Below are 26,082 nucleotides of genomic sequence, written 5' to 3'. Positions count from 1 at the left end.
GAGGTTAGGATTTGAACCCAGAGTCTGCCTGTGCTTTGGTACTTCCTACGCTGCTATGCCAATGAGGACCATGGCCCCCCTTAAAAGGAAACTGCTAAGCCCAACTAAATGCCTCGGCAACTTATAAGCTGCCCACTTTCAATCTCTGAACCAAATGTCTTTTTGATGAGGACTAAAATCTACTCCAGGAAGCCACAGAGGGGAATTTCTGAAGTCATTTCTAACTTCCTGTGAAAATATTCTGTAGCTGGCAAGAGATGTTCCAGATAACAATGAATACACAATAAAGCGGGTGCCTCTGCCTTGGATACCTGGCTCACAAATAACCCATTTGGCTTCCCAATCACCCTGATACCTAAAACTAGCAGAATTTATGCTTGCGGCTGGAATGGCTCTGTTCAGCCAGAAAGCAAAAGTTTATGGCTGAACCCTTTGCTCTGAAATGAAATCTAGTCTCTTTGGCTCGACTTTATTAGGCCGTATTGTACAGCGATAGGAGACATAAGTATCCAGAATCTGCTGTCACTAAAATGGGACTGAGTTGGCAAGCGTTTTCGTCCTCACACTCGATGCTGTGTCCTAAAATGGGGAAGTTGAATAGAAATTAGGGATCCAAATCAGGGCCATTTTTTGAAACTTTATTTTTAATTGAATTAAATATAGCCATCTCATTGTTCTGTCTTTACACAGCCCACATTGAAATGGAAGCTAAACTATCATTGGGGTCACTGAGTCAATGGAGAGAGACTAAGTAGATAAATCTGGACTCCTGGAATATTGTTTAGACTAATTACCAAAACAACCCAAACACTTGGATACTCAGTGCTTAATTAGGTTTAAGCTTTCTCTGTAACTGGCTCCAGTATTTAGTGATATTCGTGGAGAACATTCTTTTTCATCTGTAATTTAAAGGATTGTGATTGATTCTCCTTAATCTTTATTCTTCAAAGGCATGATGGAGAAACTCGTTTTCTGTTCTTCACTGTCTTAGGGAATAGACCTTTGCTACTCAAAGTGTGGTCTATGTCCGGGCAGCGTCATTGTTGTCTTGGAGCCTGTTAGAAATGCAGAATCAGCCCCCACCCAGGACCATGGCATCAGAAACCACATTTCATTAAGAACCTTGCATGATTTACATGCACGTCAGAGTTTGGGAAGCTGTGGACTCAGAGCCTCAGAAGACTTTTGTTAAGTAAGCCTCAGAAGTGCCCCCTGGTGAGAAATTATCTAGAGTGATAGCAGCAATAAACCAAACCATCTAAGATACTGAAGATCCTGCAAAGGCATAGGCAATGCTGTGGTGGTTTGTCTCTTCAAAGCAAGCCCATAGTTTCTGTGATGGAGAATGCTTTTCTTTGCTAATTCCCTTCCTATCCATCCAGTAATCAATCAATCAATCAATCAATAAACCATTGTTTCTCAGAATTTGGGGGTAATGGGATTGCCAAATGTAACATCTTCTGGGCTCAGTCTGTTTCCTGTTGAATTGTTGTTTGACTTTACATTGGAATCCAAAAAATGATGGCAGAGAAGACAGAAAGCTAAGTCCCATGCGGAAGACAGTGTGGTCATGAGACAAGGACACAAAGGGGGCTTCTTTCCTCAGGGATGGCAGTGAGACTCCTAGCTAGTGGGAAGAAGAACATTAGTTGGATTGATGGCAGTATACCAGCTCTTGAGAATTCCTTCTTTCAAACTCAAGCCTCCAAGTTATTGGATTTAGAATTTAGAAAACCATAAGCCGCTTGTTAAGTAGCCAAAGAAGTTCTGTGATGACAAAATTTTCCAGAAAAATATTGCTCCTAGTATGAAGTTTTCTGGGAAATTTAAAAACGACCCAGTTCTACCCATTCCTTATTAGAACCTAATACAGAATTTTTCAACATTTGGAGGCAGGAATTGGTTCATTGCATGGTCCGACACTAAATGCTGTGAAGTCATCAGTGCTGACTTGTGATTAGATACTTAGGAAAACTGCTTGTTTCATTGTGTCTCTTTCTCTAGTTTTTGTCTTGCTTAGTTCAATGCAACAAATATTAATTGAGCACCTCTTATATAAGCACCTTAGAAGGTAGTATGTTGCTTGTCCTGGAAGATACAAAGTTGAGTACATAAGGAGGGGCTCATGTTCCAAATGCTACTTTGCTGTAGCTCTCGTCAGATGTTAGAAGACTTGAATGCTATGATGGTAGCTAATGATAGTTAACATGCACTGAGCACTTACTGTGGGCCAGATAGTGTTCTAATCATTCTGTACTGATAACCCCATTTAGCCCTCCCAAGCCCCCTAGAAATGGGCTTGATTAGCATTTCCAATAAGGCAAAGAAGAGCATGTCAACCTGGGAAATGAAAAGCCTCACCAGTGAAGGGGCATATGATGCAAACTTTATAGGAAGAATTGGATTTGACAATTGAAAATAGGGATTTATATATATTTCCAACAGAAAGATCAAGGGAAACAAAGTGGTAGGGAAATCAGAAAGAAGGAAAGTTTTTAGATTAGCATTACCTATCTCCATGAGCTACTCCTTGAAATAAAGGATCATGTGACTAAATGCCATGTTTGCAGATTTACAACTACTATTAACATGTTAAGTCTCTAACCATTGCAAAAAAAAAAAACAAAACAAAAACAAAAACAAAAAACCCAGTTTGGCTTTGTGAATTCCATTCCTTCCCAAATCTACTTCTTCCAAATATTATTGAGCTACTGCTGGGTATATAGGCTACACTGGAGATTCAGATAGAATTTTCTGCCCTCAAAATAACCTATATTTTCATGGTGACCCTCTCTCCACTCTGTGCATTCGAGATAATACCTGTTAGTAAGTTCTGATGCGCTTACTTTGGGAAATAGCTGAGAATACTCCTACTTTGCCAAAACTTGGGGGGAATTGTGGGAAGTTGGGGTTTGTAAGAGAAGGCCAGCACATCTGTCAGTGAGTCCATGGATGGGTGCTGTGAACTGTATGCCACTCATCCACGAGGGACAAAGTACAGAAAATGAGAGCAAGTTCTTAGGAACTTTGAGAGCAATTTGATAGATTAATTTTATAATAGTTGAATCGAACAAGAAAAATTTGGGACCTGTACTTTGCATATCTTTTTCTTTTTTTTTTTTTGGAATTCATTTCTGTTAGATTTTGCAGAAGTTTGAGTCTGCAAAAGAGTGGACGTTGGAAATCAAAACAAAACCTGGTCCCCTACCTCAAATGGATTGAGAAGCTCTGTCCTGGATAATCCTGCATGCCGGGGGCTGAATCCCCATGAGGATTGCTTTCTCATGAGGATTGCTCAGCAGGCATCTGCTTGAGAACATTTACTTCCTGCTTGCTCTACCCAGATTAGAATTCTTTTCATGATATTTTAAGAACCGTATTATTTGAAGCACAAATGAGGATGTTCCTAACCATTAGCGAGATTGCAAAGCCAAAGTCCTATTTGGACAGAGAGTGAATAGGCCAACCTTTAATGAGTTCTGACATCTCTTAAGCATAAGATATCCTTTCTTCACTGGAGAGAAAAATCGGGAGAGAGTAGAGAAGCCTTCTAACATATTGAGAAAAATACCAATTTCTGGCCACACAAGCAATACTTTCTTAAATCATTTCTAAATAATAATTCCTTAAAAAAAGTTCTCCTATCAGGGCACCTGGGTAGCTCAGTCAATTAAGCATCCGACTTTTGATTTCAGCTTAGGTCATGATCTCACACTTTGCGAGTTGGAGCCCCGTTTGGGACTCTGTGCTGCCAGTGCAGAGCCTACATGGGATTCTCTCTCTCTCACTCTCACTCTCTCTGCCCCTCCCCTGCTCATGCTCTCTCTTTCAAAATAAATAAATAAACTTTAAAAAAAAGTTCTCATATCACTCTTTGCACTAAGCCCTTTTAGCTTTAGCCCCTCTGGCACTCTTTGTGTTTTCAGAATAATCTGGGCTGGAGGTAATATAGCAGAGGAAACACTATATATTCTTACACTCTTGCATGCTGTGTCTGTCAGTCGCTCTCAGAACACCTCATGTGGGCGTTTTTTTTTTTTTTTTTTTTTTTTTCTTCTCATAATGCCTGATGGAAGAAATCTCATTTGATAGTCTGCAGCCCACTAGTCTGGGTCTAAGAGATTTGGCTCAAGTCCACCCAGAATTAATCTTCGGAGTTATTTATTCGTTCAGTGCTGAAGCAACCAGTTATCTGGCATTCCATCAAATCCCAAATAATTTGTTTTAATTGACATTGTCCTGAAGGCTTTGGACGAGTCTGAAATCCTTTCGTCCTGCTCTCACATTCTGGAGAATGCAATCTGAAATAGGCCATAATTGTGGAATGCCAAATCGTTATGGAGTCCCTGAAATCCCATGCTGCTCTCAGAAGGGCAGCCGACCTGAGTCCACATCCAAGAAGTACAGCATTGAAGTGCAATTTGGCATGGAGAAGAAATACACTCTGAAAAGGTGCAAATCACCGTTCATTCCCCCCGCCCCCATCTCCTCTGCTTCTCTCCTTTGGTTTCAACTTTATCACCAGTTTATCCCACCCCCAAAAAGCTGTGCGGCGAGGCATTCTCTGTTCTGGCACCTGTGAGGACATAAGCTAGTGAGATGCAAAGGCTTTATTTTTTTAATACCACGAGTTGGTCTTAGGATTTGTCATTATACTGAAGAACGTTGAGGCGAGAAAGGGAAGGCGAAAGAGGTAGCCCTGTGCCCATTGATAAAAACTGGGACAAATATGTTAAGATTGGTGTGTGGAGGAAATGAGGAGAGAGAGAATCCAAAAAGCCCAATGATAAAGCCTTCTTAACACTCAATTGTCCTTAACATTGTTCGTTCCAGCAAGAAATGATTAGATGCAACATTAAATCAGATTTTTCTCAGTGACAGAGCATGCTGTTAAAGAATGGGGATAAATGACCCCACACATTTTAATAACCACCCATACACTCATCAGCCTGGAGACCATAAATGCTGATCCTGTGTTTATTATTATAGTCAAGGGCTTGACACTTCCTGTGGGTTCTTTCTCTTTCGTTCTTTCTCTTTTTTTTCTTTCTTTTCTTCCTTTTTTTGTTTGTTGTAGGAATTAATATGTTTAATGGTATCTAAGGCACTTGGTCGTCAGTTCATGTCATTGTCATAATGACAATGTATTGTGTAATTTATATGTACAAAGTTCATTCAGATGTGACTAGTTAATTCTTTTTTTAAGTATTTTATTTATTTTTGATAGAGAGAGAGGCAGAGCACAAGTGGGGGAGGGGCAGAGAGAGAAGGAGACACAGAATCCGAAGCAGGCTCCAGACTCCGAGCTGTCAGCACAGAGCCCGACTCAGGGCTCAAACTCACAAACTGTGAGATCATGACCTGAGCCGAAGTTGGACGTTTAACCGACTGAGCCACCCAGGTGCCCCGTGACTAGTTAATTCTTATCAAAGCAGTTTGATGATTTAAAACTGTGCATTCTTTAGAGAAAAATATTAACTTAAATTTGGATAGATTAAAAAAATAGTAATGCGTTGAATACCTGCTAATACACTAGTCTCCTACTACCAGTTTGGGGCAATGTTAGTGTGTGTGTTATGACTCCCGTCTTCTTATTGCAGCCATTAACATAATGGTCATTGGTTTTTATAATTTCCTTTTAGTTCATTATTTTTGATGTGCATAATATCAATATATTTGGATTAAAATAGTGTACTTGTTTTCAGTTAAATAAGAATTGGCATATTAGATAATCTCCGGAATTATTTACATGACTCCAGAGGTGGGGACAGACGTTAGCAAAATTATTTGACCGTAATCACCACGGTCGTTCAGACTCTTCGCTGGGAACAGAAATCACTGTGGTTGTAGCATACCCCAGCCAGGATGGTTGATTTTTCACATTCACTGGGTTGTTAGCATTAGAGAAACACAGTTTCACTCTAATCAGAGAAAGCATAAAAAATAAAAGGTGTCATTACCGACCCACCATTAGTAACACATGCAGAATCTAGGATCAAGAAGGTATCACTTCCTTCGAAGCCAAGGCTCATGTTTCCAGTTGGCAGGTACCCTTTGATGGTGGAGCTGTCTGCCCATGAGTTGGTGTACAACCATTCACTCGGGGGGTTGAACTAGACTGGTTGAAAAATTAGATAATGGAGAAAACATAAATAAGCCCACAAGCAGTGTAGACGAGCTAGCCCAATGGCTCAATTTCCCTTTCTCACTGAAGATTCTGTGAGTGAGTATTTGATGAATCAGGAGCCACAGCACATCACCTGCTCATCTTTGCTCTTCTAAAACAGCTGGAGTTTGATGTGACAGCCAAAGGAGAAATTGCTGCCTCAGGAAATGCTTTGCCTTTGACTGATGGCTGCATGGCTGGCAAATTAATTTTGGCACCTTTCCTTAAGTCACTTTGGTCCCATTCCTTCATTTTTCTGCTGGGAAGTGTGTACATTACATTACAGTTAAAAATACCTTCACAACACAAATGTGGAGAATAGCATGTACTATTTGAGGAAAGAAGTTGTAGGCTGAGATGGTTCCATTTTGTAGAGTAGAAAGGATGCTGTCATGCTGTGAGAGGAGGCCCACACTCTCAGTGCAACTCAAAATTTGTTTTCCATTTTCATTTTCATTTTTTATTTTTTTAAATATAATTTATTGTCAACTCGGCTACATATAGTGTGTAAAGTGTGCTCTTGGTTTTTGGGGTAGACTCTTGTGGTTCATTGCTTACATACAACACCCAGTGCTCATCCCAACAAGTGGCCTCCTCAATGCCCATCACCCACTTTCCCCTCTGCCCCACCTCCCATCAACCCTCAGTTTGTTCTCTGTATTTAAGAGTCTCTTATGGGTTTGCCTCCCTCCCTCTCTGTTTGTAACTATTTTTTCCCCTTCCCTTCTCCCATGGTCTTCTATTAAGTTTCTCAAGTTCCACATATAAATGAAAACATGATATCTGTCCTTCTCTGACTAACTTATTTCACTCAGCATAATACCTTCCAGTTCCATCCACATTTCTGCAAATGGCATGATTTCATTCTTTCTCATTGCCAAGTAGTATTCCAGTGTATATATAAACCACATTTTCTTTATCCATTTATTGGTTGATGGACATTTAGGCTCTTTCCATAATTTGGTTATTGTTGAAAGTGCTGCTATAAACATTGGGGTACATGTGCCCCTATGAATCAGCACTCCTGTATCCCTTGGATAAATTCCTAGCAGTACTATTGCTGGGTCATAAGGTAGTTCTATTTGTAATGTTTTGAGGAACCTCTGTACTGTTTTCCAGAGTGGCTGCACCAGTTTGCATTCCCACCAACAGTGCAGGAGGGTTCCCGTTTCTCCACATCCTCGCCAGCATCTATAGTTTCCTGAGTTGTTCATTTTAGCCACTCTGACTGGCGTGAGGTGGTATCTCAGTGTGGTTTTGATTTGTATTTCCCTGATGATGAGTGACATTGAACATCTTTTCATGTTTCTGTTGGCCATCTGGATATCTTCTTTGGAAAAGTGTCTATTCACTTCCTCAGCCCATTTCTTCACAGGATTATTTGTTTTTTGGGTGTTGAGTTTGGTAAGTTCTCTATAGATTTTGGATACTAACCCTTTAGCTGATGTGTCATTTGCAAATATCTTTTCCCTTCCATTGGTTTACAACTCAAAATTAATGTTACTCCTCATCAACCTCTCACAAGGTCATGGGCTCTAGGGTTTAAGAATTTGAGTCATTGGTGAGCTTCTGTTCTGATATTTCCCCTCTTAGGTACTCATATACAGCAAATCCATCCTGCCCCCCAAGATCCTAGCACCACTCCCTCCTTATATATTTACTCTGTCATCTCTAGCAAAAGGTGACATGGTGGGTGGTTAAGAGTATGAACTCTGAATCTTATTCACACCAACAATTGGCTTTGTGACTATTAGTGTGTTACTTAACCTCTCTGTGCTTCAGTTTAGTCCACTGTAAAAGGGAAATCATAATGACAGTAACTCGCTCCACCTTTTCTAGCTCTCTTTGTTCACTGCCATCTTCTCTTGGGTGAAGCACAAATGTTTTCAACTCAACATATATTACACTTATTTTTCCTTTCTTAAGAATGCATTTCTTGGGGCGCCTGGGTGGCTCAGTCGGTTAAGCTTCCAACTTCAGTCCAGGTCATGATCTCACAGTTCCTGAGTTCGAGCCTCATGTCAGGCTCTGTGCTGACAGTTCAGAGCCTGGAGTCTGCTTCAGATACATTCTGTGTCTCCCTCTCTCTCTGCCCCTCTCCTGCGTGTGCTCTGTCTCTCTCTCTTTCAAATATAAAAATAAAAATTTTTAAAAAAATTTAAAAAAAGAATGCATGTCTTTACTGCTGACAAAGGTAAAATAATATATCCTTTCAGTTTTGTTTTTTCAGCCAGTCAAAGATGCCAGGTTTGAGACTTAGAAAGGTAAACCTTGGTAAGAAGTGATAGATAGTTTGAGCCCTTGCCTTGGGATGAAGATTGAGGTTCTCTTGTCTGAGTCTGCTGTGTGCTATGGTGTCAGTGTCCTGGGTTGGGGCTCATTTCCTGATTCTCCTGATGTGATTAGCCTGTTCTTATTGTTGATCTGTCACAACTTGTCATTCTTGCCCTTAAGGATTAAAAGGTCTTAGGATTCATTATAATTACTGGTTCTTCTGCCCTTACAATTATAGATATTGCACTGTCAGCACAGAGCTTGACACGAGGCTTGAACTCACGAACCATGAGATCATGACCTGAGCCGAAATCAGGAGTCGTATACTCAACTGACTGAGCCACCCTGGTGCCCCAGAACACCTTTGTTAGGAATCTCAAAAACATGTTGGCTTATCTATATAGAAATAGTGTTAAAGATGTGGCAGTCTTAAGCAAAAATCTTAAGCAATGAAGTGAAACCTCTCAGTGTTTAAACAGTCCCTTCGGTGCTACTCTATCTAGCATTGTAGATACCGTCTCAGAATCCACAGATAGATGTAGAAGAGGCATTTTGCTTTCCAGAAAAGTTCTGTATGTTTTTTTTCCAGTTATTTGACATTGAATCCCTTAAGTGTTTTTGATCAGCCACAAAGGCAAAACCTGCAGAAAGAAAAATATGGGAAAAAATCAGGAAAAGGTATATCTGGTTAGATATCTTAGCTAGACATCTGGCGCTTCTTCCAGCAAAGAGAAAAAAAATGGGCAAATAAATACCAGTTTAAATAAGATCTAATCAGCAACTGGAATAGGTCCTGAATAGATACTGAATATGCTCAGTAAGTCTTTGCTGAATGAATAATTGAATGAATATTTGCTATGTTCAAAACAAACATGAATAATACTATTATCCTGCAAAAATTTGTGTCTACTTAATAAAAATATTTAATGATTAACTTACAATAAAATTTGGTCTATAGAGTAGTTGCAAGGGCTGCTGGGTGGCTGGGTCAGCTAATCATCTGACTCTTGATTTCAGCTTAGGTCATGATCTCTGGGTTCATAAATTTGAGCCCCATGTTGGGCTCTGCACTGACAACGCAGAGTCTTCTTGGGATTCTCTCTCTTTCTCCCTCTGCCCCCACTCTCTCTCAAAAATAAATAAATAGGGGCACCTGGGTGGCTTAGTCGGTTGAGCATCCGACTTGGGCTCAGGTCATGATCTCACAGCTCATGAGTTCGAGCCCCGTGTCGGGCTCTGTGCTGACAGCTTGGAGCCTGGAGCCTGCTTGGGAAACTGTCTCCCTCTCTCTCTGCCCCTAACCCACTCGTATTCTGTCTGTCTCTCTCAAAAAAATAAATAAATATTAAAAACATTAAAAATAAATAAACAAATAATTAAATACATAAATAAAAATAATTTTTTTAAAAGGAAATGTTAAAAAAAAGAATAGTTCTATTAGGATACAGAGGTATGAAAATACTGGCCATAACTAAAAGGACCATGTTAAAATTATATTAACTGAGGAATACCACCACCAATCAATAATAATCGAGATAAAGGCTCCTATTTTCATTGTTTTGAAAATCAGATTAAACTAGTAACATAACGCATTATAAAGGGAATGTCTCTGCTGAAAGAATAGGCTGGATTCTTCCATTTCAAAAACACTATTTTCCCATGAAGCTCTACCATGAGGATTTATCATTGGCAATTCTTCATATAGTATCCTATTTACCAATAAAACAAATTATGATACTGTAATTCCCCAACTATTCTATATTTCAAATTATTTACTAATGCAGACTAGGCTTTCTTCAAATTAGTTAGAATTAATGGCCTTTGCTTATAAAGTCAAAATATCTTTTATTTGAAAAAAAAGTTGAAATCTTATGATTCAGGGAAATTAAAAAGTTTATGCTTAGTTAAACACATTGCAGTTAATTTTTAAAAATCATACAGTTTAGCAGTAGAAATGGTTGAGTGCTTTTTTTTTAAAGACCCCACTCTGGGGAAGACCAATTTGTAGATAAACAGCCCATACCCAGCAGCACTGCATAGCTAATGTCTAATGTGTGGGAGTAGGTTAGAAGCAGCTCAAACTAATGAGGTTAACCCACATACTCTAATCACCCAGACTTGCACAAAGCAGGCAAATAACATAGAAGCAGGGAGCATTCAATTTATTTCTAAGTGAGTCCTGCCTTTTTTGTATTCCAGGGTGTCACCCAGTAGATGGTAGGTGTTCATTTCCCACTGTTTCCAAGTCTCTTTCAACTTCTAGCATTGCATTTCCCCTAGCTAACGGATTATGGGCCATAGGCAAGATGCCTTCTAATTCAGCATCAGCCCAAGAAATTGTAAGGAGTCACTTCCTGTTGGCTGGGAAGGTGCCTCTCATCTCCTCACCTTATGTAGAGGTATACATGGGAGGCCACAGCCTACAGACTCCCAGGGACTACTCAGTCTGCCTGCCTTGGGAATCCCAAGGTCTTTGACCTCCTATAGGGGCTCAGCATTCTTGTTGTTATTCACTCTATAATTTTTAAAGATCACTTCCAATGTAAAATCCTTCTAGAAATGCTTAGCATGAAGAGGGTTGTTGGGAAAACCAGTAGAGCTTGATAAATTAGGAAAAAAGACACATTTTAATGAAATCTGGGGTAAGGCCTGTCTGAAACAACATTTTACTTTTTGTGATACTCAGGTGTGGTTGGAAAAATCTTTTTTTTCCCAAAGTAGAAATATACGTATTGTTCTATTGTGTTATTGTTTTATTTTTTACGTATATATATGCATACACACACACACACATACACACTCATTGTAAAAGCCTTCAGACAACTCAGAAATCTATAGAGAAAAGTGTTAGTCTTCCACTCAGAGATAGTTAGTGTTAGTGTTTTAGTATAAAGTTTTCTAGATTTTTCTATGGCTTTACAAGCATTCAGATAATTATAGGGTATTTTAATAGGGTCAGACTACTAACATTATTTGGTAATTTTTACGTAATTGCTATATGAGCAGATATACATTTTCACCATCATTTTTAATTATTTCTTTGTATTCCATTGAAAAATGTACCATTTGTGTTTTTTTCCAATTTTTTATTAATAGGAAGGATGTTCTTATACATATGTCTCTGTATATGTGTCTATTTGTTTCTTTGCTATGAATACTTAAAATGGAATGGTTGTGTAAGAGAACATGTCCTTTAAAAAATTTTTATAACACTTGCAAAATTGCCCTTCAAAGCATTTGTATCGATTTACTTGCCCACCAGTATTGTGGGTGAATGCCCATGCTTCACACCCTTGAAAAGCATACAGGTTAGAAAAATGGTGCTTTAGAGAGGATGTACTTCCATTCTAAGAGCTTAGGAGCATGGAAAGCTTCACGTGGACGATGTGGTTGTGGTCCTGGTTGCTGAAGACAGTCACCATCACATAACTAGGGCATTCATTCATTTGCCAGATGGTAAACTCTGGTTTTTCTTTTATAGTGTGCTGTCATATCTTGAACCTCCTGTGTTCTTCTCTCTAGATTGAGGAAGACACGTGGCAGAAATACTACTTGGAAGGAGTCTCAAATGAAATGTACACAGAATATCTCTCCAGTGCCTTCGTGGGTCTGTCCTTCCCTACTGTTTGTGAGTAAGTGACCATTAACCATGTGCTCTTTGGCTCTCAGGGGTATTTAATGTGCCCCTTTCAGGGAAGATACCTTATGCCTGCCCAGTACAGCTGGGGTACTCAACAATTACTGAGGGTAACCTGTGTGCTCTGTCTTGTGTGGTGAACAGGAAGGTGGGTCATTACATGGTCTCTGCCTTGGGGATTTCTGCTGGCCCTACTTTTCCCCACAGCTCTGAGAACCTTATACTTATGGGAGTTACAATAGGGCATCCATTTTCAGAAAATAACTCCTTCCGAATCAATTACCTATTCACTTTATGCATTAAATTATGAACCACAGTGTTCCTGCATGTCTTGAATTAGGCTCCTGTGGTGTAGACACAGTATGATGGGTGGCAGGAACCCATGTCTTTTTACCAGGATGAAAACAAATCTTGCCTGCTCCTTGATGAAAGGAATTTTAATATCTTTCAGTCAATTCAGATCATAGAGACATCCGAGAAGCCATTATTCAAAGTGCATTCAAATACTGCTGAGGAAATGTGGAACCAAATGTATGGAAGGAGGCCTTGAGAAGCTCTTAGCAATTTAGCTCCTGACATGAACAACCACCATGTTATGACAATGAGAAGGCTTAGCTTTTCCTTATTATTGGCTCAGCAGGATGGATTTGAACAAGAGGCAGCCCCAGCTGGCCATGGCCCCTCAAAGTAGCATAGGTGATCGTTTAAGGGATATGAACTCAAGAGTTACATGGGTCCTGGACCCCGAGAAACTTCCATCATGATGATGCCTTAGATTTCCCACTTGGAATCTCAAATGTTGGGTGCAAGTCAAACAGGGGTTTTGTCCCCTATGAAAGCATAAACTCCCTGGGAATGTTGAAACATTAAGCCTTGTTAATCCATTGACACTTTAGCAAAAGATTTGATAACCTCAGTCTTGCTGATAAAAACTGGGCAGAAATAGGGGCATCTTGGAACCACTGGGCTGAGGATGAAAAGCTATTCCCTTGTGCTGAGTACCTACAAATGAAACCCACCTTCTGGAAAGGGAGGTCTAAAAAGGATAGTCCTGGGGACCCTTGGGCTCTTCTGTCTTCTAGCTTTCTGTTCTGTGCACAGCAGAGAGGGGACAGAACACCTGGGAGGTGGTGTTTACCTGGAGACTCCTGTCACAGGACACAGCAGGTGTACTGTGTCTGTCCCTGGGCCCAGACCCTAAGCAATCCAAAACGGTTTGGCTCTTTACTGAAATTTCCCACCCTGTCTCTAAGCGAAAGTTTAAACGCTAAATGGACTGGAAAAGTGAATAGGTAATTGATTCGGAAGGAGTTATTTTCTGAAAATGGATGCCCTATTGTAACTCCCATGTGTTCCTTTCTGGGAGAGCTATTTCTCTTTCTGCCACAGAAAGAAGTTAACCATTCAGAGGCCTCAGGTCCTGGAACATTGAGGCTGTCCCAGGGGATTTTCTCCACCTTGGGGTTTGGACTGCCTAGGATAGAAAGCCCAGGAGAATTCAAGACTTTTAATAGAGGCTGGTTCTATGTTAAAAAAAAAAAAATGGAGGCCTCCTATATAATGTAGGGGTGGTCTGAGCACACGGCAAAGCTGCCAATGCCCAGAGGGGTCCTATGGCATTGGGGGCATTAGCAGAGGTGTGTGTGAAGATGCCCTCCTTGACTGTTGATTTTCCCTGGCTTGACCAGTGTTTATATTTACCATGAGTGCTTCCTCGGAAGCCTGCATTCCCACTGCTTTTCTTACTCTGCTGCGGAGAGCCAAGTCAGTTTGTTTTAAGAGCATTAAACCGCAAGGTTAGAATTGCTCCCCCTAGAGGCTGCAACTGGGATACCCACAAGGTAAATTTGACTCCCTTAAGTGCCCTGTGCAGTGTTTCATTTCTTAACAGTTAATTGCGAATATTTCAAAACAGTGGTATTTCACATAAAAACCAGATTTTTGGCCTCTCTTGAAAACCTGATGTGCACTTGCATTTCTACCAGACGCTAACTGGCTCTAATTTGTTGTAAAGAAGGGGTTAGTGTAGGTCCTCCCCTCTCTGTTGTCTTAAACCAGGCCAGATCTGCATTGATACCCTGGGCCTGGCCCCACTGCCATGTGACTTTGTCAAGAACTCCCTGGGTGGTGTGAAACTTCACTGCCCTTTGGAGCCAGCTCAAGAGCTGGACACTAGTGGCTGCTGTAAATATTTCCTTTGATGGATTTGCATGTTTAGAACATGTCCTGAGGAGGAGAGAATCTTTCAGACACACCTCGTTGTCAGAGAATTTAATATTTGTTCAGCACAGCTTCTAGAATAAAAAAAAAAAAAACAAAAAACCACAAACTTCTGATGTGAGTGAGAATGTGTTCAACTTAGTGCTATTATTCGTTTAACACAATGATACAGCAGAGGTAGGAATAATCAATAAAGAAAGGACATTTAATGAGATTTAGGAACATCCCAAAACATTGAAGCTCTCCTCAAGCATTTGATTATCTGGAGGCTTAATTATCTGTGTTTTCTACTTTAAATTAAAGAAAAGCCATAACTCAAAGTTACCAGCAGTTTAATGATAACACTCTTCAATTCAGGTTAATTAAAGCACAGCCGTAATTAGAGTGTAGTGTTGTATATCACCGGGCTGGCGCATAAGTATTTTCATTACAGTAAGAATTGGCTATTCAATTTCGAGATGACATAAAGGACGCTGAAATATATTTTAAGCTGGTTCATGTAGAAGAAAAAGAATTGGGGAATATTCTGGGGACAATAAAGCACAGATAAAATATACAGATTTTCAGAGTGGTTTCTGTAATTATGTGCTGCATTAAAACAATATGCAGCCAATAACGTCTTAAAGCATGAAAAGAAATAAATTTGCTCTTCCCCTAGCTGGCAGTATGCCCCCTTGCAGGGTGGGATCACCGCCCAGGAGAGCTTGGAGTTTTCTCAGAAGCCAGGAGAAACGTTCTGTGGAAAGATAAGGGAGCAGGATACACGGATGAAATTTGAAGTTATTTCCCCAGAGAACAGAGTGGGGAAGAGGAGAGGCAGGAGGGCCGGAAGGCCCCCACAAGGCAAGCTTTTTAAAAATTTCTAGTGGAGAGGTGTTCCCTCTTGCCCGGGGGAGACTCACACCAGCTATGTCCTCAGACTTCTGGGCACCGGCCTTGTGGCCTCACTGCATGTGTCATCAGAAGATGCACCTTTGTTCCATGTGTCACTAACTTAGACAAAACACAGTACCATTTCTAAATATTTCATTTACGTCTTCTCATTTTATCCACACAACAATCCTGTGGTTTCTATGAATGCCACACTTCCTGGTTTATGAACAAGGACACTGGGACTCAGAGGATGTTGGTGCCCCTCCAAAGCCACCTAGTGCACAAGTGACAGAGCCAGGGTTCTGATGCTGGGCCTGTGTAATTGAGAGCAGCTTGGAGGAGCTGCTGGAGGAAAGCTGGCTAATTAAGAATCTCCCGGGGAGTGTACTAAGTGGAGAGATTTCTAGGCTCCATCTCCAGAATTTAATATCTGGGGGAGTCCCCCACATCTGTACTTTTTTTTATAAGCAAAGACAGGTGATTCTGATTCAAAGTCTGATGCCTGGGACCTCCCCCTACCCCCTCCTTCCTCATCCCTCTACACCACAGGCTGGAATAAACTCCCCTTACTCCGCACTTTGGGCTCAGTCACTGGAATGTTTCTCTCTGATTTTAGGCAAATCATAGAATATAGGTGGGCCATATTTGACAAGCTAATGTTAACATTTGGGCTTTTGTGTGAGTTTCCTTGCCACCATTCCTGCTTCACATTTTCTTCAATCTCCCGGAAGACAGGCTGAATCTACACTCTGCCACGCCAGGCACACTCCTGACTGCTCTGCCCTCTCTCCATGCCTTATCCAAATCAGTATAGGAAAAAGGCATTGGGGTGCTGAGCCCTTTAATGCTCTCAGTGAGGTTTCCACTGGACATCATGAGAGCAACTTCAGGCTGCAGAGAACAGAGAAGCGCTAAATGCCAAGATGCAGAGGAAATAAGGACAATTCAGGATGCAACCCACAAAGGTGCCTCTTGGCTTTGTTGGCAAGATCATGGTGGCTATGTCCTAGACCTTCCCCAGGATGCCCTTAGGGTGTTCCTTTTAAGAGCCAGCAACTCCTAAGCAACCCCCCTTCATTTTGCATAGCTGGCTTGCCCCTGGGTCTGTGTGACAGTACGATCAAGGCAAAGGAGCTTTGGGATCTGAAAGAGAAGGTGCCATCCATTGTGCTCTGAACACCACAAAACCACCAGCTCCCTCTCCCTCCCATTCCCCACCTTCCCCAGCAAGGGACCATGGAGGGTGCGAGGGGCCAGCACCAAGCTTGCAGGAATCAAGGAGCTGCTGTCTGAGGCCATGTTTGCCACTAAAGGGTCTTGTATTTGATTGGTCCCCATAATAGGATGATGCTTGATATTGTAGAGTGTGACCTTGGAATCTCAAACCCTCAGAGCAGCCACTTGGTGGATGTGTAATTTGGGACAAGGTATTTGATTTCTCCATACCTCCTTCCTCTGATAGTTACCAGCTGCCTGACTTTGGACATGGTGTTTACCCCAGGATCCTCATCTCTGAAATAGGAACATTACTTATCTCTCAATAGTGCCGATATTCTTTTCCCTCTCCCACCTCCTCTTTTCCCACCTCCTCCAGTCCTGTCCCATCAAGTACAACATAAGCACCAAGAAAGAAAGGGATTCCATTGTGGCATTTCCAGGTTATACTTACTCTTACCCTCTAGAAAACTTCTGCAGTCAGTCAGTGGTCTGTCAGTCATCAGCCAGTCAGTCGACTAGATATTTAATAAACTTAGGATATGTGTGCAGTGTGCCAGGCATGGTGCCATCTCTAAAGGAAACTGCAATTAGATTTAATCAAGTATGCACACCTTAAACGATTAATGACAGTACTTACAAATGAAAAGTAAAGAACTCTGTTTCCCTACAGTGGCTGCTTTCAGAGAGTTTTAAGTCTGGCGAAGAAAAATAATACCCAGGGCACCTGGGTGGCTCAGACGGTTAAGCATCCGACTCTTGATTCGGCTGAGGTTGTGATCTCATGGTTCATGAGATTGAGCCCCGAGTCAGGCTCTGTGCTGACAGCGTGGAGCCTGCTTGGAATTCTGTATCCCTCCCTCTCTGCCCCTCCCCCACTCGCATGTGTGCAGGTGCTCTCTCTCTCAAAATAAATAAATAAACATTTGGAAAAAAAAGAAAGAAAGAATACCCATCCTCAGAGAGAACTAAGCACCTATGGAGAAGTATTTGATGGGTGCACACTGGAGGACAGAGGCTGAGAGAGGGGGTGAGAACTCCCTGTAGGCTGGGGGGTGGGCAGGAGAGGCTTCCTAGAAGAGAAGACACTTGAGCTGTGTCTTGTAAGGAGATTGGATTCAGAGAGGGAATAAAGAGGGAAGAGGGAATTCTAAGCAGTAGGCAGTTGGGAGGCTGGGAGCCACATAGCATCTCTCCGATTTTCCAACAAGAGCAAACTGATTTCCCTTTTAGATGGGAGAAAGAGACAAATCAGATTTCTTTTGACGTGTGATGTTTTCAGGGGGAAACAGCGACAGAGTTTTTTTTTTTTGTCTGCCTCCAGACAAGAAAGTGAAGGCAGAGGGGAGACCAGAGAAGTGGGGAAGGAGGAGCAGGAAGAAACCACAGGTTCTGAGGTTGGGTTATGGCAAGAACACCATGTTCCAGGTCCTGGCTTTCTCAGTGAGGGTATTAGTCAGTCATTCATCGCTTGCAAAATATAAAAGCTTAATTGTATTGGGTTTTACAGCTCAGAGGGGATTAGGACAAAAGATGCATTTAAAATACAGTGTGTCTCTCTCTGTCCCCCTGCAGCTGATGGAGTAGTTAAAATTCAGATTTGATGTGGAGTATTTAATGCCTGGGTAACTTGGGGGAACTCTGGTCAGATCTTCGCGGTGCTATAGGGCAGGAGTTCTGCCCTCGGTCTAGACGTGAGCATGGATGCTTTTGTGATGACTGAAGACAGTGTGGAGGTTGGAGGGGGCTTCTCCATCCCCTCGTCCACCTGCATTCAGGGCTCCTGAACAAGAAGAAAATCGTGCTGTGTTTTTCTGCATGGACAGATCTTTCCAGTGAAGCTGCTTGAGGGAGATTTAAGACTACCTGGGGAAAGCTGGGTCTCCTGTAAAATGAAAACTAGAGCCACTTGAAGTTGAGTTCTAGCAGATCAGTAGATTTTAGGGAAGGATTTCTGAATTTGAACATGGAGCAGAGAGAAGCTGGCAAGCCTGATTGTCATTTGATGGATTCATTTAGCCAGGCTGCAGAAATGAGAATTTTGTGAGAAATTGTGGAGGGACTCAAGTCTCACCTTTAAAAAATATTTTTCCTGAACAAAGTGGCCCTATTCATCCAATTATTTGAGGGGTGGTATTGTAGTTAAGACAACATTTATGAACACAGATAGGAATACAATATTTACGATGATTTCTACTACAGAGACCCAGAGATGACCAGTAATCTTTCTACATGTTAGTGAATAAACAAATGACCCTAAAAACTGTTAACACTTTTTTTTTAAGTTTTGAGGGAGAGAGAGGCAGGGGAGAAGGGAATAGAGAGATGGAGAGAGAGAGAGAATCCCAAGCAGGCTCCACAATGTCAGTGCAGAGCCCAATATGGGGCTTAAATCCATGAACCATGATATCATGACCTGAGCTGAAATCAAGAGTCAGATGCTTAACTGCCTGAGCCACCCAGGTGCCCCTAAAATCTGTTAAACTTTTAATCGAAGGCCACAGAGACAGTGGCACATCTAGAATTCTCTTCAGGAGGGTCAAGGAGGCAGTCCATTGGAAATGAGATGTTAGGGGCTTCACTTGATATTAGGTCCGCATAACAAACACACAGTTTACATTTTGTTTCTGACTAATAATAGTAATACAGTTTTCTAAAATGCATTTATTCATATTTTAGGCAAATGCTCACTGTCTATATCAAAGAATGTAATTATTAATAAAATCAAGTGTCTCAGGTGTGGTAGTGGAAATATTGTGAGTGTGTGTGTGTGTGTGTGTGTGCACGCATGCGTGTGTGTTTGAGGTGGGGGTGTTCTGAAGCCTGCTCCACCTCTATCAAAGCTATTGGGAAATGAAATCTGAACATCTCCATGAGCATTTTAAATCACTTCCTTTTTCTTGGTCCTGAGTCTTATAAATCCTGCTGTTTCAAATTTCCTTTAACTAGATGTTTCCATTTCGAGAGACTATCATTTTAAATCAAAGCTCCTAAATCTGAATCTTTTTCATTCTAGCCCCTAGATCCTAAAGATCTGGTTTCCCAATGCACAGTATTTACATCCACATCTACTCTGATTACATGCATCAGCCTGACATTGCCAGGGTCCCTCTGGATCGCAGAAGAGGGGCCTGTATTTCAGGGGAAGCTGGGTTTGCAGGGCACAATGAAAGCTACCTCTTCTCTCTTCACCCACTCACTCCTAGGTGACTCATCTTCAACAGCCCCAAACCACATCTTCACACACCCTGCTTGGGCACATTCGAAAGTACAGGTTCTGAGACAGGTTTCTCTTCTTAATTCACATCAGCAAGCAATCTTTCTAGTCAAGGAGGCTGATTTAATGGCAAGAACAATTTATGTCCCTCTGGGTAGGTAGAAACAGTTGGACTCTAATTCTTAAGAGCCTTTGTTCAGGAACATCTGGGTTGAAACTACTGTATTTAACAGATGATGCTAGCACTAAAAAAAAAAAAAAAAAAAGGCCTTATATAATGTCATTGTCAAATTTGGTAGATCTCTACTTAATAATTACCAAGAAAGCAATCTAACTTGTTATTACAACAGTTTTATTGCAGATTGCTGGTTTAAGACCTTTTTGTGACAAGTGGCATTTTTTTTTTTTTTCTGGAAAAAAGTCATTTCTGTTCCCCTGTAATTATTTTCACAACCAGCAGCAACTTCCTGCATTGGACATATTGGGACATTTTATTTTAGAAACAAGAATTGAATTCCTGCTAACTTATGGCTGATTTTATCCTGTTTTCCATTGTAAAGGCAGTCTAGCTTCTCTTTCTTATATCCTCCCTCAACCTAAGCCCCTTTCTCATCCACCCCCGGTCCTATCTATGTGGAGACACTGAGTAAAACCATAAGAAGGACTATAAGAACTGGATGAGCAAAGCTTATTTTGCTTTACCAAAAACAATGGTATCAATGATACAAGTAAATATTTAATCTCAGGACATCAATCCTGGCTGGTCTGAAGACGTGTTCTGAGAAGCACACCCCTTGTAGGAGGATCTGTAGAGATTCCCAAGGATAAATTGCTGTTTGTATCTTAGAATTGTATTTGCGTTTTGGCACATTGATTCAAGGCGAATGTGAGATCCCCAGAGTACATCGCTGCTATTCTTTTTTTCTATATCCTTCTTTTCCAGTCTCTTTTCTTCTAATGAGCAAGTTAAGAGGCACCTTGTTTCAGGATTTGATTCTCAACTCCCAAGCCTTCCCTGCTTCGACTTTCCTAGTTTACCACTTTATCTCTTATGTATACTTCCAGCACCTCATGAGATTCTGCTCCCCTGTCATTCCTGCATTTAATCATCGTTTATTAAATGCACCTTGCACTCTTTGCACTTTGCAGAATTCCAGGGAGACAAAGCATGTGTCTTGCACCGAAGAAGCTCAACTCGAGGGCAGAGAGATGAGTAAACAAGTGATTACCACACCCCAGCACTCCTGTTCCTAGCCTTGGTCTGTTGGGGGTCTCCAGGACCCCCCAACAGAGACTGTACCTCTGCTGCAGCCTTGAGCCCACCACCCTAGATTGGCTAACTCTCTGTGGCAGGATCTAACCAAAAAAACCTGATGTTTAATAGGGGGAATGTAGTTCTGTTTCTAGTGCAAATTGCAAATTACTCAAGATGTGCTTTTTGCGGACATGCAGAAGATACTAGTTAGAGCAGAGATTAAAAACTTAGGTGTCTGTAGGAGGCAGGAGTGAGCAACAAAGAGTGAAGAATGAGGAGGTAGGGTCAGGAGTGCAGGGGACCTTGGCATAGTGGAGAGCACATGTCCCATCCAGAGGTATAAGGGCGTCAAGCTCGCGTCCCTTTTAGCCATACAGAATGTGGCTCCAGTGTGGCTATTTATGATTGACTTATCAAGGAAAGCTGAAAGGCTAGTTTTTATATGAAATCACCTGTTAGTATCTCATTCTGAATTTTTAAACATGCTGCACTGCCTAATGCTCCATGCTGGGCTTCTGGCCACCACTGAGATTTAATTTCCACCTTTGGCCTTTCTTCATAAAGGCCATTTGACCTTGAGCAAGTTGCCCCTCTTTGTCATCTCTGTGAGAAGGGCGGGCCTGAATCCGATAATCCATGGTTGTGGTACTATTTGCATATGATTACTTTGTTGACATCACTCTGTCCCTGCCCTCTCCCCCTTTGACCAGTGAGTAAAGGCTGGGTTTGGGTCAAAGAGCTTCTTAAAAAGAGGCTTCTGTAAAGCAGTGTAGAATCAGTCATCTTAGATACGGATTTGGAAGTCATGAGAGAGGACTCAGAGATCTCCTTGGTCCACCCTGCTAGGTTAAGGAATGTGCACAAGGCCGTGTGGATTTTACTGACTATCCTGCATTGGAAAACTTCTCTCTTTTTATACCTAGTTGGTAAATGATATTGTAGTACCTAGGAAGACATAATTCACCATTACTGTGGACTATTTCTTTGCTTCTACCAACAGGATCAGGTCATTAAAGCAATTAAGGTCCATGATCCCATGAACCACAGAGACCCAAAACAGAGTGGCCAGCTGCTCATAGGGTATCAGCATATCGGCCTCTTTGTGACATGTGCTAAGAGCAGCTTTCTCCTTGAGATTTTGGCATTTAGCTGTTATTTACATTAGAAAGTGGTTACCTACCCTGGTAATTTGGTTCAACAAATATTGCATGAGCCATCTGATATTTTAAACAATTGAAGCTCCACAAGTAACAGCCCCATAAAGGGTGCATGTTAGCAGTTCTCTATGGGACATAAATTAAGAAGAGCGTTTTTCCAGCTGTAGTTGGATACCTGGATTGGTGTTTCAGCAAACTGCGTAATCAGCACAAAGCCCAGGTCATTAGAGTCTGCTGGCAGGAATCAGCAAACCTGCAAATCACCGGGAGAGCCCAAATGTGCCTAGATGAAGTGGTCCTTTGAAATCTGTCTGTTGAAAGCAATATGAAGACCGTGACCTCACATGTAGGAATGAGCAATTCAGTCTTCTTCCCACCGGAGAGCATGAGGCCTTCACCAAGCCCTTACCTGCAAGCAACACAGCGACAAAGTCTCACACATGATTATGTCACTTTTCTATTTGAAACCAGCCCAAAGCCTCCCATTTCACTTAGAATAAATGACAGACCAGCAGACTCATTGCTGTGGCCAGCAGTCTTCGCAAACTTGCTCCTGCCTAGCTCCCCGACCTAATCACTGTCACTTGTGACTTTGCTCACCCTGCTGTAGTCCAGCTGCCCTCGTTGCTGATCTTCAGACACCCCGAGTTCCTTCCTGCCTCGGGACCCTTGCACTTGCTGCTGCCATTCCCTGGAAAGATTTTTCTCCAGAGCCCCATTGCCTGCCTCTTCTCATCACCTCCAGGGCTCAGTGCTCTAACTTCACTTTCTCAGGATGGTCCTCTTGGACCACTGCAGATAACACATCTTCCCAGTTGCCCTTTTTTGTTTGGTTGGTTGTTTTGGTTTTGGGGGTTTTTGTTGGAGGAGAGTTGACACACAGTGTGACATTAGTTTCAGGTGTACAACATTGGGACAGTTCTGCATGTTATGCTGCATGCTCACCACAGGTGGAGCTACCATCTGTCACCATACAACGCGATACAGTACCATCGACAATACTCCCTATGCTGTGACTTTCATCTCCTGACTCATTCAGCCCATAACTGGAAGCCTGTACCTCCCACTCCCCTTCACCCATTTTGCCCACCCTCCTCCCACTCCCCCTTGGCAACACCAGTTGGTTCCCTGTATTTATGGGTCTTCCCAGGTACTGCTCGTCCTCTTCAGTTGTTTTGTTTTCTGCACAGTGTTTTCCTCCTCTGGAAATGTATTACCACTTGTATATTTGCTTTTTATCTATCTCTCCCAGTAAGAAATAGGCTTCCCTGGGGCTAAGGATGTGTATCCTGCCAGGTATTAGTTGGGGATCTTGGGCAAGTTAACATGGGTGTTCTGAGCCTCAGTTTCATCACCCGTGATATAGAGATATAAGTAGATGTTGGAATAACTGAGGCCATCTCTCTCTCTCAGGGATATTGTAGGGATTAAAGGAGAGCACCAAGGACGGCCCTGACTTGTGAACCGGCGCACCCCTACCCCCTTATGGGGCTGCAGCCATCAACCCATCAATAACCATCAACTCACTTCTCAATCTATCAGTCAGCCAATGTTTTATTATCCAGAAAGTCCTTAAAACATATGCTCATTGTTGATACTTGTCATATAGAATGTATGTAATTCTTTTGTGTGTGCTTTTATTTCTTTGAGTATATAAATATGTATTTTCACCTAATTGTATCAAATAATTTAGAAGTTTGTATCTATATGACAATCATTTATTAATCTTATACCTTGAAATATTCTTCAAAAACTCATCTTGAATGCTAAAACCATATTGTACCATACTTTACTTAACCACTGCTTCATTATTAGACATTTAGGTAACTTTTTTTTTTATTCTGTATAAATATTACCACCTTGAACATCTTTACCCATAAATACTTTACTGGATCTTTTATTATTTTCTTAGAAACCCAGTAAGCAAAACCTTTCATTTATTTAGCTTCTGTGTATCAGTGGTTCCATGGACAGTACTATGGGGAATTCCAAATGAGTCCCAAACTTTTTTTTTTTTTTAAGTTTTGTTTTTATTTATTTTTTGAGAGAGATAGAGAGCAAGTGGGGGAGGGGCAGAGAGAGAGAGAGAGAGAGAAAGAGAGAGAGAGAGAGAGGGAGACAGAATCCCAAGCAGGCTCTGTGCTGTCAAGCCCAATGCAGGGCTTGATCTCACGAACCCTGAGATCATGACCTGAGCCAGAGTCAGGAGTTGGAATCTTAACTGACTGAGCCACCCAGGAGCCCCTAAATAAGTCTCAGACTCTTGAAGAAGTCACACTGGTTGAGGAGATAAAGTCCAGACACAGAATGCAATGGGGAGCAGCCACAGCCAGTGTGCGGCTGACTTCGGGTTGAAGGAGGTTGTTGCAGGTTGTTGCAGGTTGTGGCTCTCTGGGAACAGAGAGCCAGAGGGTGGCGGTGGGCTACAGAAGAGCTGCACAGAAGGTTGGACTTGATGGGGGCCTGGGAGGAAAGGCTGGAAGAAGAGAAGGCATCTGGGGGAGGAATCGCATCAAGGCAGGAACGAGGCTACCTCAAAGCAGGCTGGGCTGCAAGCGAGAGCACCGGGCAGATGAGGTGAGACAGCTTGGATGAGGCCAAGAGTGACGGTGCCACAGTCATGTGCTGGGCAGTTACACGGAGGCTAAGGATTATTACCATCATTCTGAGCACACAGGGGTCTGCTCGGAACAACAATATGAGCCATTTGTACAAAAGACCGAAATGGAATCCAAATAACAGGTCCAGCTGCTCCAAATACTTCCCTCCTCCTGCAGTTAACATTTTACTACCCGACTGAGTAACTAATGAATCTGGCCCAGCATAAATCCCCAGGCACAAATCCCTGCTTGGGGTCTGTGTCTAGACATCCAGACCTGAGTGCAATTTGCACTTTGAACATTCAGCGCCTTATCACTTGCGAGAAATCAGGTTTAATGGGGAGGATGGGGAGGTGTCGCTCCCACCCCCTCCCTTTGGCACAGTGACTATGGAATGGAGGTCCCTGGAATAATGAGTGCATCGGGCGATGGAGAGGTCGTAACAGTGTCGTGTGGCTCTGGTCATTCAGAAGCACTGACTGGGAGGTTTCTCCATCTCATTGCAGGCTGTGTTTTGTGAAGCTCAAGCTCCTGATGATAGCCATTGAGTACAAGTCCGCCAACCGAGAGAGCCGGTAAGTTTGCCACAGCCTGGTGGCCGGCCAACATTTACGAGATGTGAGAGTGCACTAAGAGTCTGGGTCTCCCCACTTGTTTCTTACACGTTATTGATGTACTTGGAACCCTGATGCAGCACATTTCGGGCCCTCGGGCACTTCTCATGGCGTACCCAACCAGATACTGCCACTTCCATCTCATGCCCCAGTGGGCATTCAGAAAGTGTTTCTCCAGAGGAGAGTGATGAGGCATCCAGATCGCCAGCTGATCATGCCAACTTGCACTTTTTACCCTCTGTGCACAAAATCGGGGACAGCCCCTGTCCTCAAACCCCTTTTTACTGCGGTGAGCGTGAAGCAGGTGGATTCTGGCCTCCTTCACAGCAGGGATGGGGCAGGGCTGTGATGGGACACGCCAGCTCTCCCGATAGCCAAATTGCAAGCAGCCTATTGTGTACCATATGTGCTTTTCCCGGTGCAACCGAAATCCAGGTGGCAGAGTATCAGCTTCATGCAAATTAGTCAGGAGAGCAGGCTCAGAGGCAGGAGCCCTCTTTATTTATTTATTTTGCACCTAATTATGTGCAGATCAGACTGATGAGGGACTGGGTCTGGTTGAAATAGATAACAGCCCAGTCAATATATGAGTTCACACTGGAAGAAGGAAGCATCCCATTAACAGGGGATTTTGTTGATGAAGGACTATATGTATAACAGATAAAATAGAGTTGCTTTTTTTGCTCCCCAATTTTTATCAATGGGTTTGGAAGAAAGAGCTCATTGAGAAATGCATGGGCTTTTTGTCCTCTGAAATGACAAAACCTATAGCTAGGTTTCCTCCTAGCTATAGTAAATAAGTCTTCCTATGGATGCCCAAATGTAGAGTGCAGATACCCTCTGACATATGTCTT

The 26,082-nt window shown here is 42.2% G+C and overlaps 1 protein-coding gene across 24 annotated transcripts in view; it reads left to right on the top strand.

Moving 5' to 3' along the window:
* KCNMA1 (potassium calcium-activated channel subfamily M alpha 1) overlaps positions 1-26,082 on the top strand; it is a 739,980-nt gene that overhangs the window by 559,600 nt on the left and 154,298 nt on the right. For all 24 annotated transcript variants that reach the window (XM_086680076.1, XM_086680093.1, XM_086680079.1 and 21 more), the window contains exons 15-16: positions 11,963-12,072; positions 25,121-25,189. In XM_086680076.1, the coding sequence (XP_086536202.1) occupies positions 11,963-12,072; positions 25,121-25,189 (179 nt within the window). The remainder of the gene's footprint in view (positions 1-11,962; positions 12,073-25,120; positions 25,190-26,082) is intronic.

This window comes from Puma concolor, chromosome D2 (assembly GCF_028749965.1).
Source record: "Puma concolor isolate L17-30 chromosome D2, mPumCon1.1.hap2, whole genome shotgun sequence".
Taxonomy (NCBI): domain Eukaryota; kingdom Metazoa; phylum Chordata; class Mammalia; order Carnivora; family Felidae; genus Puma; species Puma concolor.
The sequence above is the reverse complement of the archived record's forward strand: the minus strand, read 5'-3'. Positions and strand labels throughout refer to the sequence as shown.